At 42.5% G+C, this 13,528-nt stretch overlaps 1 protein-coding gene across 3 annotated transcripts in view; it reads left to right on the forward strand.

Annotated features, from left to right (window-relative positions):
* Nucleotides 1-13,073, forward strand: part of LOC142099563 (inter-alpha-trypsin inhibitor heavy chain H3-like) — a 185,038-nt gene extending 171,965 nt beyond the window's left edge. For all 3 annotated transcript variants that reach the window (XM_075183114.1, XM_075183116.1, XM_075183115.1), the window contains one exon: nt 12,827-13,073. In XM_075183114.1, the coding sequence (XP_075039215.1) occupies nt 12,827-12,965 (139 nt within the window). In that variant the 3' untranslated portion in view covers nt 12,966-13,073. The remainder of the gene's footprint in view (nt 1-12,826) is intronic.
* The last annotated feature ends 455 nt before the right edge of the window (nt 13,074-13,528 follow it).

Consider the following 13,528-nt stretch of genomic DNA (forward strand, 5'->3'; position numbering starts at 1 on the left):
GAACAGTTCTATCTGGGTGGTCTTGCAACTCATCACCTGGGACTGTAAACATGCAAACATGGATGAAATTCTAACACTTTTCTCTATTCTTGTGTCTGTATCTTTTTTAACTACAGCTATTCTAGTATGCAGTGGAGGAGTTAATACTGGAGAGTAAAAGGGCTGTATATTTGCAAGTGTGTCGTTGCTGATCTTTTTCTTCTGCTTTCTGAATTTTATACAATTTAGACTGCTCATACCAATTATCCAAACATTTTCATTTTTATTTTTCCTTTTGCTCCTATTTTGCTCCTGTAGCAATTTTATCCCTTACTACATCTAGGGATTCAACATTAAAAGTTCCAGTCTCTGGAAAAAACTTTATACAGTATCCCACATAATCAGGATTGAGATTTTACATGACTTTATAGGCACACATTGCCTTTGGGTTCAATCTGCCTTCCTCTCCTTTGCAATAACAGCCTCAGTGTCAAAACACTGAACTTAAGTCACTAAACTTAATGCCTTCTGCCAGACTTAGATAGACAGTCCACTCTGCAGAAGTGCATTTAAGAATAACTCCTAGGTTTTCTGCAAAAACACATTAACAACATTTTTTTCTAAATTTTACCTTTCATATTCCCCTCTTCACACACTAACACCTCTACTTTGGAGCACAGAATCATATAAAACACATCTGATACTCCCCAAGTGTAGAGGGTGCATTCTGCTTCCCCCCCTGACGAGGCAGTGATGAAGAGTGCAGATGATGTGTGAGAGTCGGACTCCTGCCCCCAAGTTGTAAAAGAAATTGCAGAACTTATGCATGGATATTTGAATAAATGGATATTTATATACTGCTCATGCGCACCAAAAATGCAGACACATATATCCATATTTAGATTTTTACATATTGTTGACTTATTTTAACTTATGACTGGAGAAGGATAATAGTGGCAGGCTGAGGTTGGTAAGCGGGAAAGCATATGCTGAGTAAAGTTAGGGTGTGTTCAGATAATTGAAACATAATTAGACATGGACATGACCCCAGATACAATATTCAGGAGGCATATCTCTTCCAAGTACTAGAGGGCTGGTGCACTATCTAGTTGGTCCTTATTGGCCGATTACATATTGACCACTCCAGGTGACAGTACTTAAATAATAAACATTGTGGGCCTGAGTCATTAAGGCAAAAAAGGAGAAAATGTTCTCTGGGACAAACCATATTACAATGCAAGGGGTGCAAATTAGTTTATTATTTTGCACATACGTTAAATACTGGCTGTTTTTTCATATAGCACACAGATACTTGATAGCTTTATTATTACACTGAAATGTAAAGTTGATCTAGGACATGCCATACCCCAACTATAAATCTGTCCCCACATTTTAAATTTACCTGCCCCTCCAATGCAACATAGTTTTGCCCAGGTGCAAATGTTACTCCTTTTTTATGCTTTGCTCTCCTTAATGACTCAGGCCCTGCATCTTTATTCTAAAAATTCTCTGAAGTCTATTCACAAAAATCATTTATAATTTTCATTTGGACTACTAACGAAAATATCTGACTTTTATTATATTGTGTACAAATAAGGCAATGTGACTTTAGCATTTAATACTAACACTTCTACGCTATCTCTTGGCTTTTACGATTGTAAGTAAACATGTTAGTATGCCTGATGTATGTCTGGCAAAAATGCTGCTGTTATTGAACTGGATGCATCTTAAGATGCAACCAAGTCAACATATATGTATCATAAAGGGCCTGATTCCTTTTTGTTATGTTTGTAAAACATTTTTAATCAATTTTAATCTGGGAAATAAGCAATTTTAGGGGTGGGGGATCTTCAACTGGGTGAGGGAAGCAGGACTCTGGGTGCAGGGGCTGCCAGTATGGCTGTCCTCTTGAACTGTTAATAAAAAAAAAGGAAAAAATTATATTACCAAGCTTGGGTCATTTGGAAAACATATATTATTTCTATGGGTTTACACATTACTTCTTCTTTGTATACACGTTGCAGGGCTCATCAGAGGTGTGAAGTGTTGCCTAACTTGAAACTCTCTGCAAAGGCACATGTTATGCTAAACAGTTGTAGACATGGTGAGTGGCCATGGGGGCAGTTGATTGACAAGAGACACTTATTAGGCCCATCATGTCCGAAACCTGTGGAATCGGACGTTGCCTAGCTCTAGGGTAAATTATATGTGTGTAACCAAGGCTTTCTGAACCCCCAACCCCACAAAATTGTCCTAAATTTTAACATTAAGATACTTACATTCTTCACCCTCCTCCTCCTTCCAGTCCTCCTCGCTGACCTCCTCCAGGGCCTCCTCCCTGGCAGCACTTCCTTCCACTCCAGGTTCCTGCGGTGAGCAGGGTCGGATGGTCTGTTAAAATAAATATGACACATTAGCTTATATAAAAATGTTGTCCCTGTTTCACACGTACATAGAGATAGTCAGATAATTTTAAGTTGCATAGTGAAATATGCATTTCCACACATAGACAATTGATTGGCTTACAATTTTAAAAATGTACACCACTTACAGATGGACTTGACCAATGGATGAACTTATGTAATATCAATCACATAATGATTTAGAAGGATCATTATTACAGGATGCGTTTATGACAGAATATTTGTCAGGTGAAACAGATATATTACAGATGTTATTTGTCTAAGGCCTTGTACTATGTCAAATTAAGCCAGTTACCAGTTAGAGCATTGCATAAAGCAAATCTAACACTTAAGCTATCAGGTAAATTTTAAAATTGTGATTACTAGTGTCACGGTATACTAGAATACAGACCCCTGACCTGCCAAGACTAACACTCACCAGAGGCACGGAGTCTAACGTAGCGGCTGGACTTCACCAAGAACCGCCGCAAGGTGGTATGGACTTTGCGGCGACCGCCACGCAGGTCGCGGTCCTCTGGTAGTGGGGCAGGTTCCACGGAGTTTGGAGAAAACAGAGCTTGAACAGAAATGACCACTGAGACAGCAAAGCTGTATGGAGTACTGCGGACTGCAGAATGACCACTGGAATAGCGGAAGCTGTACAAGTTGCTGCGGATTGCAGGATGACCGCTGGGATAGCGGAAGCTGTACAAGTTGCTGCGGGTTGCAGGATGACCGCTGGGATAGCGGAAGCTGTACAAGTTGCTGCGGATTGCAGGATGACCGCTGGGATAGCGGAAGCTGTGCAAGTTGCTGCGGTTTGCAGGATGACCGCTGGGATAGCGGAAGCTGTATAAGTTGCTGCGGATTGCAGGATGACCGCTGGGATAGCGGAAGCTGTGCAAGTTGCTGTGGTTTGCAGGATGACCGCTGGGATAGCGGAAGCTGTACAAGTTGCTGCGGATTGCAGGATGACCGCTGGGATAGCGGAAGCTGTGCAAGTTGCTGCGGTTTGCAGGATGACCACTGGGATAGCGGAAGCTGTACAAGTTGCTGTGGGTTGCAGGATGACCGCTGGGATAGCGGGAAGCTGTATAAGTTGCTGCGGTTTGCAGGACGACCGCTGGGATAGCGGAAGCTGTACAAGTTGCTGCGGAATGCAGAATGCTGTAGAGAAGCTGTGGATTGCAGGATGCTGTATAGATAGCTGTGGATTGCAGGAGGAATTCACTAGGACATCCAACTGAACCTAAGAACAGGCTCAGAGTAAAGGAAGAGGGAGGTTTAAATACTGGAGGAAGATCCTCCAACCAATAGAGGGCAGTGGAAGGCCTTAAAGCAGAAATCGGGTCTGCGCATGCGCAGACCCATCCAAGATGGCGGCCGTCATCGGGACTCTGCCGGGCGCCGGAGAGGTAAGAGAGTCGGGTCCCGACTAGTGGGACCCCGGCGCGACAACTAGAGAACTTACTTCTTTGAATCTCAGCTCTGGGATCCTCCAATAAACACAGCTACCATCTCCGCAGATTGCTCCAGTTATACTGGAGCTGCACTACAGAGCACCTCCTATATAAACAGTCTTTTACATGGCTAACGGATAAATAAGCCCCCAACTTGTATTCATTGGTGATGTACTGGCCTGTAGGCCAGTACAAATCCTCCATAACTTTGATGAGGCTGCGGATCTCTGCTCATGCAAATGTCGCAGCCCTCATGTTTGCAAGTGAATGACTCTGCAACATTCGGCACTGTGATTGGTTCTCAGTGCACATATGGGCATACACACAGTCACTCGTGGATCCCTTCAATTCCGTATGTTAGATGTTTGCCTACCCTGTCAATTATTTTCTGTGTCCAAGCAATTAGGGGCGTTCCCGTTCCCTAGCTAATCATTCGTCATTCGCAAGTGAATGCACCTGAATTAAATCACATTGAAGTGCACCTGCATGCCCTGATGAGATAACTCCTTCAGCCCTGCCATTTTGTGACTTCAGTAGCTCTGATATTTGTGAAATTTCTTACCTCATCAATGTTATTGGTGCTTACAATGGCGTATGTCAGACCACAAGTTCCTTCTTACCTAAATGTCCCTAGTGTACTCTCCTTTCCCATTATCCCAATAATGAGCTTAGCCATTGGACACATTTGAATATCATGGTCCTGAAGAGCTTTGGTCACCACTTGATAAGACCTACGTTGGCAACAGTGGCAGCCAAGAAGTCTGGGAAGAGTTGAAGTCCTTGTAGAATCGTTGAATTATTTTCCAGCCTATGCGCTTGCAGGATACATTCTAACCTGTAAAAGTGGACTTTCAAGAGGGTATCTCGAGGGAGGACCTACAGGCCAGATAAGTCTATGGATGCAGTCAATGATCAGATCTTGGTCAGGTGCTAAAGGTAACAGCTTGTGAAATATGGCGACTGCAAAAGGTACTTGTCAGGATTCGAACTCATTGCTTCTGCCTCTGTGGACTGCTGCTCTACTGACTAAGCTATTCTGGCTGCTGGACAGTTCCTTGCCTGTATTCTGTGTTCTAGATCAGTTCCAGTGATCTTATGATGTTCCAGCATGCCTTAGCTCCACCTCCTTGACTTCCTATAAAAGCCTGGCCAGTTCCTGCCTCCAGTGCCTGATTATTGTGCTCTGTGCCTGTGATCTTGCTCCTGTTCCTGCTGCTGTTCCTGATTACCAGTGTACCGACCTAGCCTTGTCCTCCACTTCGCCACTATGCCTCAACCTTTGGACCTCTTCGCCTCTCTATGTGCCGAACTCGGCTTGTTTGACCTTTCTTACCATCTCGTCTCCTGCAGTGTGAGCAATTCTTTCCCAACCTGTCGGTGAGAAGATGTTGTTGCATCCTTGTTCTTATTTTTCTCGCCAGATGACATCAGCTGAGAAACTGAGATATTGGGAACAAGGAATTGTTGGCCATTAAGTGTGCTTTTTCAGAATGGAGACACCTTCTTGAGGGTTCTTTTCACCCCGTGACAGTCCTTACTGATCACAGAAATCTCAAATTTTTACGCACTGCTAAACAATTATCTCCTAGACAGGCTAGATGGACTTTATTCTTCTCTCGCTTTAACTTTATACTTTCTTACCAACCAGGATCCAGAAATGGCAAAGCAGATGCACTCTCAAGAATGTTCTCCGAGCCTCATCTAGAAGAAAATTCTGGAAAGACTATTATACCTGAGCACAACTTCTTAGGGGCATCTGTATCTACAGATTTACTCTCTCTTTTGAAGAAAGGTTATGACACTGATCCTTTCCTCAGAAGTCCTTCTACAGATGTTAGTTTAACTTTTCATAATGGCTACTGGACTCATCGTCTTTATCTACCCGAGTCAGTACGAGTTGAGGTATTGAAATTAGTCCATGATTCCAAAGCCGCTGGACATTTAGGAGTATACAGGATTCAAGAATTGTTTACATGTTCCGGTATTCCATGTCTCTCTGCTCAAGCCATTTCAAGACATCCACTTCCCTGGCCGTATTTTGGCCCCACCACCACCAGTCATGTTGGAAGGCGAAGAGGAATTTGTTGTTGAAGAGATCTTGGACTCCAGAATCTGCAGAAATAAGCTGCAGTACTTGGTGAAATGGAGGGGATATGGTCCATAAGAAAATTTGTGGAAGCCTGCAGAAAATGTCCATGTCTCCAGATTAACCAGACTTTTTCACCAGAGACATCCTAGCAAACTGGCTCCTGAGACGTCCAGAGGACGAACTGGAAGGAGAGGAGTACTGTCAGGATTTGATCCCAGTGCTTCTGCCTCTGTGGACTGCTACTCTACTGATTGAGCTATTCTGGCTGCTGGACAGTTCATTGCCTGTATTCTGTGTTCTAGACCAGTTCCAGTGATCTTCTGATGTTCCAGCATGCCATAGATCCACCCCCTTGACTTCCTATAAAAGCCTGGCCAGTTCCTGTCTCCAGTGCCTGATTATTGTGCTATGTGCCTGTGATCTAGCTCCTGTTCCTGCTGCTGTTCTACTACTACTCATGTACCGACCTCGACTTGCCCTCCACTTTGCCTCTGCCTCAACCTTTGGACCTCTTTGTCTCTGTGTACCGAACCCGGCTTGTTTGACCTTTCTTACCATCTCGCCTCCTGTTAGCTAGTCTTCCACCCTGTCACTGGGCTCCTATCTTGTCTCCGGACCTTGACAGTACTAGTTCAGAGGGAGAGACTGTTTCATGCCACAAATTTTAATATTATTCTTTCTAGACCGGTCCTTCATGTCCACTATATTGTCACATAGCTTATGAATTTCAGATTCCATTTTCTCATGTTCTGTGATTAACTGTTTATTGCAGGAAACCAGTTCTTCCAGTTTATTCTCGATGTGGCTAGTGAGGTTCAAGTTTAATCTCTTTAAGTGATGATCGCATGTCTAAGAGCAGTTTTGCTTTGAGCGTAGCAAGCATAGATTGCATGGTTTTCACTGTAAGAGGGCCATCAGGTCCATGTGAGTGGTGGGGCAACACTACCAGTAGGAGTAGAATCTTCCAGACATGAAGAGAGAGATAAGTCACTAGAGGCTTCCAATTGTTTAGGTTTCCCTGCAGGAATGGTTGTAGCCTGTGTTTTGAAAAAATGGACAGGAGCTGGTGCCTTGCTGGATTTCAGTTTTTAGAGGCCATATCGCCATATATAGAGATATGGTTACAACATACAGAAGCATATGAAGATCAGAGATGTAGGAATACAAGCTGATGTAAGTTACTGGGCATGTTTAGGTCTGTTGGACGAACCAGCATCATGGGCAATGCAGGCAGTGCGACATGGGTGGGGAACTCAATTAAAATCAGTCCATTCTGCGGGAGGACAGTGGCCCTTCCAGTATGTCAGTTACATGATATAATTTGAGGTGAAGTACAGGATCGAGTAGATCGAAAGGGCTGTATGCATTCTGAGAGCCCTGGATGCAATACTACAGTTCAGCCACTGGGTGCGCAGGCAAAGCCTCAGTTATTGGAGCGCATTACTGACAAGTTGAGGAGATAGCAGGTATGGAGGCAACTCAAACCAGCAAATATGGAGAAGCAGGAGGAGGAAAGGTAGGCAAGCCTTGAGTACTGTCCTGCAAATGAAGAGTCTAGTGTAGTACAGTCAGCTCAGACAGTGACCAGGTGCTTCTACAGATTGTCTCACAAGCACCTGGTCCAAGTGTCTCCGCCGTCTCTAGGCAGATAAGAGACACCCAGGTATAATAGCTCCAGCAGTAGCAGGTCTGGGGTTCCCCTGACTCAAATTTAGTCAGTAGGTTGCACTGATTCCGACCATGATGGAGTGGAGCTGCAGTGACAGATCAGGTATTTCCGGTGGTTCGGTAGTGTAAAGGGTCTCACCACTCCATGGTCTGTGCCGATACAGTAGGACACTGTCCGGGCGAGCGAAAACTATTAGGGAGTAGAACAGGCTGGTTCTGAACGCTATCAGGGGGCACTTCTCACCAGCCAGACCATGGCTGAAGAGATCAGCCACAGCCTGTTAGTCATGCCTGGAGTTGAGAACAGAAGGGCAAAGAATAGGATAGGAGCCTACTGGTTCTGTGGGGCACTCTAATCAGCCAAGGCTCAAGCAGGTTTAGCCCCCAGCCTCCTGCACAGTCTGGCCCAGACCAAACCACGGATAGGAAAGACGGATGCAGAGAGGGTTCTGAGGTTCCTGATATTATGGGGTTGAGTCCCCCGATCGTTGGCAGTTTATTGGGGGTGTCAGGTGATATGAGCAACACTGATACAGGGGCACATTCGACTTTCAACAGTGGCTGGTAAGAAGTACACCCTGTCACTATGGCTGTCAAGCCACGTTACACCACACCAAGCCACGCCATCTGACAGATTTACCCACACCAGACCCTCTGCCCAATCATACACCATTTTCTACTCTTTTAATGCCCACTTTTCACCTACTGCCCCACTCCCCTCTCCAACCCAAACACATCTTTCTGCCCCCAAACCATCCTGCCCCCTATGCCCAGCCACTCTCTGCTGAGCCAATGACTTCTGCTTCTTCTACACAGCCTTCCACATCATGGGTAACCAGAAGTCAGGTGCAAAAGCAAACCACACAGCCACAGGGCAAGCGGTAAAGAAAATTATTATAATTTTTTTTATATGTATGATGTGTGGTTTGTGGTATTTATTTGTAATTAATTAGAATACACTAAAAAGTAGGTGGTTGTCACATACTGCCTGAAGCAGGCTTTAACCTTTGTAGTTTGCATGTACACTCAAGAGTTAAAACATACTTGTACAAAGGTACAAGTGGCCTCATCATAAATCTATTGGAGAAAAAAAATATTTTTAAAAATAACTTAAAATAAAGAAATCTAAGTTGCAAACCTTAAATAAATATACACATGTCATAATAATAAAGACATTAATGATAAAACAGTTTAATTTTTTTTCCATCAAACAAATTTATTAGAATGTTTTTAATGTCTACTGAACATAAACATATATTTTACAGTTGTTCGTGATCACAAACTCATCTTATAGCATGCATACCAGACTGTCATTATTACTAATCAGGACTTAGACTAGCCCCAGAGTTGGTATAAGAAATATGGTTGAAAGACTAGTTACGTTCATGGCTGTAGAGCTTGAAACAGCCGTGGTTGCGTGCGCTAGAATTTGGCATGTCCCTATTTTGCATCAAATATGGCAACATGCCCCTTGCCCGCCCAGTTCTCTCCCCGAAGTAGTATGCTGTCGTAAGTACCCCTTACACCCACTTTTGCATGGACATTGCTTGCATACACAGCTGTATCTCCTGTTTTTGGGCATGTGCAGAGTGATTTTTGCGTACAATGTGCTCAAAATCGGCAGATTCGTGCCCTAATAAATCAGGGCCAAATACACTTTTTGGGGTGTGTGTCTTTCTCTACGTATGTTCAGAGTGCAAATGTGTCCTACTCCAAATGTTACAGTCTTTAGAGGATGAGTAACACATTTAAAACACCCTTTCCAGACTTATACACTGAACCCCAATAAATATCATCCAAAAGGAAAGAGACTAAACATCAGCTTGCAACATTTGATGAGCATCCTAGGAGAACTATAGTTACTGGAAGTCCATATTCTAGTCTGCTACTGAGGCATCAAATCAATGGATGAATTTTATTTGCTAATTAAGTATCTGGATTCCCATTTTGTGGAGAATGTCTAGAGGCTAAGATCTGCCCGTGCAGATAACCTTGTTGCATTGTTAACATCACTTGGGATCAACCTTTTGGCAGCCCTAAAATAATCATGATATTGAGTATCTTGAACATGAACTACAACTAGCTAAAGCAGACCCACATTTACCAGGTATCAGTTGCTCACGGTGTAAACCCATTGGTGGCAAAGCTGATAGATAACCATCGAGAAAAGTGGGCAATCGAGAAAGGCAAAGAGATTCAGCTGACACTGAGATTAGCCTGAGTTCCAGAGATTTGCTGCCCAGGAAGCAGTTCCAATAAAAAAAGTAAATCATCAAATAAATAAAAGCCATTGGAAAATAGAGTAACTCCCCATTTAGAAAGTAGCAAAGACCAGCAATAGTACTGGAACATAGCTGCCCTCTCATTATTTCCTATGAAGACTGGTCTCACAGAGATAGGGACCAGACCTCACCCACAAAGATCTCCACCCACATTGACTCTCTTCACAGACACTGGCACTGTTTAAAGTACAGTAAATAAATAATTTTAATAGTCAGCATGCCCCTGACCAAATCCTCAGCCAGCGTGGCCTGGTTTCCGCTATAAGAAGGAGACTACAAATATGGGTTGGTACCTCTCTTTGGGGGATCACAAAAAACTTCCCCTCCCACAGGCTCCCAGCCCCATGCTGAAGTGCTGATGATCTTCCTGACCCCTTGGCCTGTTGGGGCCAGTGTAAATAACAACATTCCTTATCAGTATACTGGACAGGGGCCTAAAATCCCTATACATTTTACTAAAAGAGTAAAAAACAACACACACACAATTTTTAAATATATTTTACACTTCAATAAAACAAAACCACAAAATACAAATTAACAACTTTATTAAATATAACAGAATATATTAATTTCTATCTGAATCATCATATACCAAATGGGAAGCCCTTTATTACAACTGGTTTAGTGTTACTACAAATGGATTTCTTTTTGTCGTCAGAAGTTTTTTCCACTTTCCACCTTTGCTGTAGGGACAGGTGCCTTCTCTAGCCGGTGGTCTGTGTCCCATTACCTAGCAACAAGACGCAACTTCCGATTCCTCCAGCCACTATTCTGCGCATGCGCATCCTATTGCTAGTCAAAAGGATGTTTCATCGGGTTTTGTATCGGCGGTCAGCATGGTGTCCTCCGATACCTTGTTTGAGCTGCCTATGCAAGAAAGACTATGGCACTCATTGAGTGCCAGAATATTAGATCACTTGCCTACTGATCTGGTGTGGTCCCTAGCGCCTCTAGTCCCTTGGTGCTCCTAGTTATGTTGAATATCCTGTTTCCTGACTATGCCTGTTTCCTGACTAATCTCTTGCATTGCATGTTTGCTGTCTTTGGATCTCCTGGTTCTGACTCAGCCTGTTCCTGACTAATCTTCCGCTTCACGTATCGGTTCTGTTTGGATCTGCTTGTTTGACCTTGGCTACCCTGACTACCATTCTGAATTACTTCAATTGTCCATTCTAGTTCTGACCTGGCTAGCCCACGATTCTCCACTGTGATTCCAGCTACCTCATTAGCAATCGGCTTTCGAGGCTGTATGTTCCATGCAGTGAAGACCAGACCTCCTTGCATGGGTCACTGGCAAACATCAGGGGAGTGTTAGACTCCGCGTTTTGTTCTCCAAATAAACATCCATTTTCCCTATCGTATTCTGACACTCTTCCAAACAAGTCCCATTAAAAGTATAGATATTATATATATATATATATATATATACAAGTTAACCCGTGCATGATACTCATGCATTCTAGTCAAATCAAGCTACTTAAGGTCTTAAAAAGGTTCTTGTCATGCATTTGGACCTAGCCCAGGCCTCCTCAGGGGAAGAGCGTTAGTTCCCGACGCAAGCAGACTTTTTAATGTGTGTTCATGAGGTAAAATTACCTCATGAAAATGAGTTTGACCCCTCAACTCGTAAATTTAGCCTTTACTACCCCTCCCACGGGGGGAAGGGGGGATGATGGAAGTTAACTGATTTCACTATTCTAATTTTTTTGTCAAATAATATCAGTATACCAAATTTCAGGTCAATTGGATGAGCCCTTTCTGAGAAAATAGTTTTTTCCACACACACACACACACACACTAACGCACGCCTCTACACATGTGTGTTCATAAGGTAAAATTGCCTCACGAAAATGAGTTTGAGCCCTACCAAATTTCAGCCCTTTTTGAAATTTTTTTCCCACACACACTAAGAATTTAGTAGGTCAGTGTATAACTCTGCCCAGCAGGTGGCGCTGCAACTTGGTTTTTTTTTCCCCACACACACACAGACAGACAGACAAAAGGTGCCGGAACACCGTTCTGAGCGTTCTATGACAAAAACAGCACTGTGTATATTAATACTGACACCCTGCAAATGGTGGGAGAGTAAAGCTTAAGAAAGGAGTAACCTTGCACCTTGGCAAAACTATGTTGCATTGGAGGGGGAGTTAAATTTAAAATGTGGGGGCAGATTTATAGTTAGCGTGGGGTATGTCCTAGATCAACTTTACATTTCAGTATAAAAATAAAGCTATCACATGAAAAAACAATAGGCCTGGTTCATTAAAGGGAAGTAAGTAAAAAAGGAGTAAGTTTTCTGCTGGACAAAATCATGTTACAATGCAAGGGGTGCAAATTAGTCTATTACTTTGCACATAAGTTAAATACTCGCTGTTTTTTAATGTAGCATACAGATACTTGATAGTTTTCTTTTTACATTGAATTTTAAAGTTGATCTAGGACATGCCCTACCCCAACTATAAACCTGTCCCTACATTTTAAATTTACAGTCTCCTCCAATGCAATATGGTTTTGCCAAGGTGCAAGGTTACTCTTTTTTTTGCTTACCTTTCCTTAATGAATCAGGTGATCATGCACAATGTGACAGCCGAATTGTAAACTTAATTTCTGCAGACCCCTGCTTGTGTGCGGGGTGTATAATTACCTTATAGGTATTTTGTTTGTGCTTGTTATTTGTTGTCAGTTTTCCTCTGGTGTAAACAGCCAAGCTGCATACCGTGTCCCGATCCAGATGTTGTCTGTCTTATTCATTTAGCGTGGTACTGTTGCTGTAACGATCTTGCCTTATAGTCGTGATCCCTGAGTTTGCGGCACAGTATGATCTATGTTGTGATAATGGAGCCCTTTTCCCGTGCGCTCTGCTGTGCTGTCCTCTGTCCATAATTTGTTGTTAAGTATTTTGACAATTATAAAATGTATTAATAGTTGTTATTATTGTAATTTTAGGGATACACAAAAAGACTACAGAGAAGACCCCCATAATGGCAGTAAGGTTCCTTGCTGGTTTGTCCATTCCAATGGAGAAGGGCTAATTGATGGAAGTAAAAAAGATTATATTGTACCTGATATCTTCAGCATCGATTAGGAGGAGAATTATATTGTAATTGACGATAAGGAGATCCAGAAAAATTCATTATTTAGTCTTTTCTTCTTATTGAATTACCAATAAAAAATGTTGATATGATCCAATGAACTACATTGAAGTGTATCTGATTTTCCTTCATATAATCACACTTTTATTTAAGTAGATGACTACATGTAAAAATCAGAAAAAAAATATTTTTATTTCTCTCCCAAAAGCTATAGATATTGTCTTTCTTCTTAAAGTGGACCTGTCATGTACACACAGTGGAGACATCCATTTTGTGGGTTGAACTAATGTTCATCAGAATACAGCTGATCAATAAGGAACCAGTACCTCATGAAATGTCAGGCCTCACGAATATTAATCGGACAATGCCTCAGTGATGTCACTGGTTTTTAGGCTACATACTAATTCAGCCCACACAATGGATTCCTACATTGTGGGTATATGATAGGCCCAATTTGAACTATGACAATATTTGCTCATTTGCATAAAAATCACTGGCATTAAGGAGTAACCAACTATTAAATAAAAAATAACTGTCCGCTAAAAAGCTAAATAAA

This window comes from Mixophyes fleayi, chromosome 8, assembly GCF_038048845.1.
Source record: "Mixophyes fleayi isolate aMixFle1 chromosome 8, aMixFle1.hap1, whole genome shotgun sequence".
NCBI lineage: Eukaryota > Metazoa > Chordata > Amphibia > Anura > Limnodynastidae > Mixophyes > Mixophyes fleayi.